General features: G+C 27.6%; 1 protein-coding gene across 4 annotated transcripts in view; it reads right to left on the bottom strand.

The window, feature by feature from the left end:
• Window positions 1–368: 368 nt before the first annotated feature.
• Window positions 369–5056, bottom strand: part of LOC135927297 (uncharacterized) — a 13020-nt gene continuing 8332 nt past the window's right edge. For 3 of the 4 annotated variants that reach the window (XM_065463265.1, XM_065463264.1, XM_065463263.1), the window contains 3 exons: window positions 4304–4547; window positions 1541–1640; window positions 369–1428 (listed from right to left, as the gene is read on the bottom strand). In XM_065463265.1, coding sequence (XP_065319337.1) covers window positions 882–1428; window positions 1541–1640; window positions 4304–4547 — 891 coding nt within the window. In that variant the 3' untranslated portion in view covers window positions 369–881. The remainder of the gene's footprint in view (window positions 1429–1540; window positions 1641–4303; window positions 4548–5056) is intronic. The other variant, XM_065463266.1, reaches the window with a different exon arrangement.

The raw sequence follows: 5056 nt of genomic DNA, 5'->3' as shown, positions 1-5056 counted from the left end.
GCTCTTTATTAAGTATAATACCGCATTCCCCTCATCTGCCCCTGTAGAGCGTGTTTTTAGGCTAATGCCTTAGTAACTGCCAAGTGTTCCTGTCTATCAGATAAATATTTTGAAAACAATTGTTATTAAAATTTAATAATAAAAAATTTTATTCGCTATATTATAATTATATTATTATATTTTATTTATAATTATAATTATCAAAATAAAACTAATATTTTTTAACATGGCCAAAATATATTGTATTAAAAAAATGTAGGTTTATTTATATTAAATTAAATTTTTAAAAAATTTATCATAAAATTTTGAACGGTTTTATGAACGTGAACGTTGACCGCGAACGCGTTCGATTTTTTTAGAAATGTTTACAGCACTATTATAGACTAAACATTTATTTATTTTTTTATTTTTTAGTTATACCGATCACAAAATAATTATCTATTTTTTTTTAAATATAATTTATTTGATATTACATTACAGCTCGATTGGTTAATTTATAAGGAATATCAATGGCATTAATACTATCCCATACTGACGATTCATTCATTAAAAAAATGCACACACACACACATTGAAGTCAGCTGTAATACCGCGCCATTGCTTGTATTAGAGAGTCTATTGAAATGTCGTTCACATATCACCTAAACGCCTTTCAACAACGAAATTCTAACGCTTTTTTTAAAATACATTTTAATGAATGAATGAATGAATCATCAGCCTAGGATATTATTAAATATCATATATATATATTGTATATTGTATATATGGAGAAAGTTTAAAAGGTGAAATACAAGGATTAATTTACAATGATTCAAATAAGATTTCGATTTTTTTTTAAATAATAATAAATATATTTTATAAATAATAAATAAATCATTTTTTCAAAAAAAATCTAAATTATCCGATATGGAGTCAGGTGACGTTGTTGTGCTTTCGTCGTTGTAGTAATCCAATTCACTGTCCCTTTTGTGTCTGGGATATAACGACGTATCTTGTCTGGGGTATAACGGTTTATCTTGTCTGGGGAATAATGGTCCAGTCTTATTTCGATGATTTTGCTTTGCCTTCAACAGCAACGCCTTAATTTTGTAACTTTTGCCGCTCGCATTCTTCTTGTGGGGATATGGTTTAATAATGGGGTTGGGAGACGTGGTATTTGGAAGGATTGCCATATTGATAGGATTGTAATCTGTTCTGCCGTCGTAGCTAGGTGCAGGCAAATAAATCTTGGCGGGTTTCGCCTCGGCAGGATTTTTGGCGGGAATTTTGGGATTCGGTGAATCGGGGAAAAATTGGCACGCCTTAATCTCGAATTTGCTCTTCAATAAGCATTTTTGAATTTTATCGCAAAATAGCGTGTTTTCGGGGCATTTGTAAGCCCTGGGACGCCAATAAAAAGCTTGAAAGTCGTAAGAGCATATGTAGAATCTAATGTTTCATGTTGCATTAATTTAATGAATATATATATATATATATATATATATATAAATAAATTATAAAATCAAAATGAGGAACCTTTTTTTTTTTAGTTAGATTTTACCTTCGGCTGTCGAAAGGATCTGGGATATAAGACCTTTGGCTGTATTTCCCGGTTAATAAATGGTAGTTGTTATTGTTATCAGCCTTTTTCAAGCAATAATCTTAATTTCATATTATTTATTTTTTTTATGATAATAAAAGGATAAATTAATATGATAAATTGGTTACGATAATCTTAAATTATAGTCAGAATTCGAATAATTTTACATAATTTTGTAATATATTTTCTTGAGTAAATTCTTACCTTATTATTGATGTCACGGTCAGTAGTGTCGATATGAGTGAGTGGGAAAGGGGGGGAGGGGGGGGTTAGAGATTTAATCCTCCTAAAAATCTTTATATGCCCAACCACACACCCCCCTTAAGACATTTATTTTTTAGATATGGTTCATCATCTTCGAAGATCTGAGAGTAGAATTAGTGTTCGATAGAATTGCTTAAAACTTATTTTTGCTTGCTGTTGGAAATTCTTACATTAAAAAATTAAACCCGCTCTCAAAAGTTGAAAAAAAAGTGATGTTCATTAGTTGTAATCTACGAGTAGCGTTTGTTTAACCGGCTCAATTCTAGCCGATTACGACACATCAGCTGCTCTGAATGTCGTGTGGTGTTTGGTCGTGTCGCTATCGCTCTCTACTGTGTAGTGTTGTTAGGGATAACTCAATATTTTTATCCAGAAAAAAAATATTATGCAAGCCCTAAAGATTTTGCTCATAGATGGCATATAGGATTGAACATCTGTTTGGCGAGATTCCGACGATCAGACAATATTCTCCTGGCTATAATGTTGAGTTGGCCGTTTTAAAAAAAATCTCTATAATTATTTATATTAAATTGGTAAATTAAACCCCCTTTTTTTAAAAAAAAAAAAAATTGATTCTCAGGCCTTTTGTAACAGATTTATCATTGGTTATATATAAGTGTCAGTCAAAGTGTTTTTTCCCGGCAAATGTGCAAAATATTTATAATCACTTTTTGAGCGTGTTTTTTTAAAAAAAAATTTAAATATCATATTTTACCGGAAATACAAACTTATCTTATTGAATTATAGACAATTTTGCTGTTGAATTTTGTGTCATTTATAATTAATGTAAAAAAAAGAAAGAAAGAAAGAAAGAAAGAAAGAAAGAAAGAAAGAAAGAAAGAAAGAAAGAAAGAAAGAAAGAAAGAAAGAAAGAAAGAAAGAAAGAAAGAAAGAAAGAAAGAAAGAAAGAAAGAAAGAAAGAAAGAAAGAAAGAAAGAATGGAAAAAATTTAAATATAAATTCTATTAAGTTCTAAAGTTCTTATAAAGTTCATGGCAAAATTGTCCGAAATTTATGGGATAGGTATTCCCAAACACGATACTTTAACGCTCGCATATACATATAACATGCAGGCCAAATCATTATTAAATATTTTTTATTTTTATAGTTATACTTTATATAATATTATTTATTTAAAAAATTTTAATAATAATAATATTAAAACACTATAAAATTAAAATATTATTTAAAAAAAAATACAATCTCTTAATTGGGTTCCCAAAATGGAACCATAATTATATCTTAAAAAATTTCTATCCGAATTTTTTTTGACGTGTATATATATATAAATATTTTTTAGACTTCGTTTGTAAAGAGTCGAATTTTTATGCCTAAGCTTTTTTGCAAAACTTATAGGTTAGTGGTGGAGAAAAATAGCTGTTCCTGGAAGTCCATTATTTGAGTAAAAATAGGAAGTCGTAAATTTTTCTATTTATTGATCCTTTTTTTGTTTCTGCTTACCTCGGTGGATTTTATATTTATGTTAGATGGGGATTGAAGAGACGCCATATGTAGTCTCATATTAGTGATCCTAATCGAGGTATGGTTAACGTATCATCAGGTCTTAAGCCATTTTTTTAAAAAAATTTTTGGCACAAAAAACCGGCTCTTTACTAAAAAGAAAGCTAAATAATTTTTATTATATATATATATATACGTCGAAAAATTTATACAAATTAATTTTTGGATATAATTATGATTCCCATCTGGGAACACAATTAATAAAATTGTATTTTTAAATATTTTTTTTATTTATAGTGTTTTTAAATATTAAAAAATAGAAATAATTACTAATAAATAGAAAAAAATCACACACACCTATATAAAATGTGTACTTTACTTTCTAATTCTAAGCTATTAGGAAAAAAAAGTTCATTTAGCAGAGATTTGTCTAACACAAATTTTAGTGCCGGAGCTAATTAGAAAAAAAATTTGTTCTTCAAACTATCGGAAATTTTTTAAAATTAAATTGAAAAAAAAATAATTTTCAACAAATTAGCCCGGTTGACCCTACCAGGTCCTGTAACCGTATACCCGTGTACTCTAGCTGGGTTCGGTCAAAGCTTACATATCTTTACTTCTTTTTTTATTAAAATAATAAATTTAATTTCGCTAATATATCTATGATTGAAAACTTAAATTTTTAACGATTTTATAACCCTATTTTTCTATTTAAAATTTAGGTTGTAATGATTTCCGGATGTATAAAATTTTTATATTCAATAATAAAGTTATTATCCCTTCTTGTATATGGTAATAATAACAAAGTTGTTAAAAGATACTTTTAAATGGATCTAGATACAGATATTTTAATCAAAAATCTATCTAGATACATATACAGATACCATATTTTGATATCTAGATACAGGATCTAGAAACTTTAAACAACTCTGAATAATAATAATAATAATAAATCCAATCATATATATGCATTTTTAAAAAAAAAAATTTTTTTTTTACCCTTAATTTTTCGACTAAAATTAATCTTGGATCGCTTTAGCTTCTCTTCATAGTTGACCGGTAAAGTCAGATGTTTGTTACGATTCGCGTTTTGAATAGCGGGCGGATAATTATTGAAATTGAATCCTGATCCTAATTCGTACGAGTTCTGGGGGTAATTGGCTTGGGAGAGGTCGCGCGTGGCGACGAATATAATGACGACTGTTATCAGCGCGGGGCGTACCATTTTTGATTTCAAGTTCCCCTGCGTGTAGCGAGGTAAAGGTTTTAAGTTAATTATCATTTAAAATTATTAGTTAAGTTTAAATTATTTTACTTTTGTTATAATAATATATATATTACCAGTCAAAAATTGTTCTCAAAATTTTTCGAGATATATTAGTTGTACAAATGGGTTTCACCACGTTCACAAAAAAAAACTGATTTTTTATTGTTTATTTTTATAATTACTTTCCCTTTAAGGAAAACTTTATTTCGACTAAACCACTTAATTGTGTTAAATGTTGATTTTTTTGTATCGGTACATTTAAGTATTTTGTATCTTCTGGCCATAATTATCACAAAATTTATATATATATATATATACATATTATTTTTCTTACGCAATAAAAAGTAGAAAGAAATCAAATTGTTTGTATAGTAATTATGTATATATATTCATCGATCACAGAATAGATAATTCAAAATATAATTTAAAGAAAAGCCTTTTTAAAAGATTGAAATATTGAGTATTAAATTTTTATAATTTTTTTG

This window comes from Gordionus sp. m RMFG-2023, chromosome 3, assembly GCF_954871325.1.
Source record: "Gordionus sp. m RMFG-2023 chromosome 3, tfGorSpeb1-WG-v2, whole genome shotgun sequence".
In the NCBI taxonomy this organism is placed as follows: domain Eukaryota; kingdom Metazoa; phylum Nematomorpha; class Gordioida; order Chordodea; family Parachordodidae; genus Gordionus; species Gordionus sp. m RMFG-2023.
The sequence above is the reverse complement of the archived record's forward strand: the minus strand, read 5'-3'. Positions and strand labels throughout refer to the sequence as shown.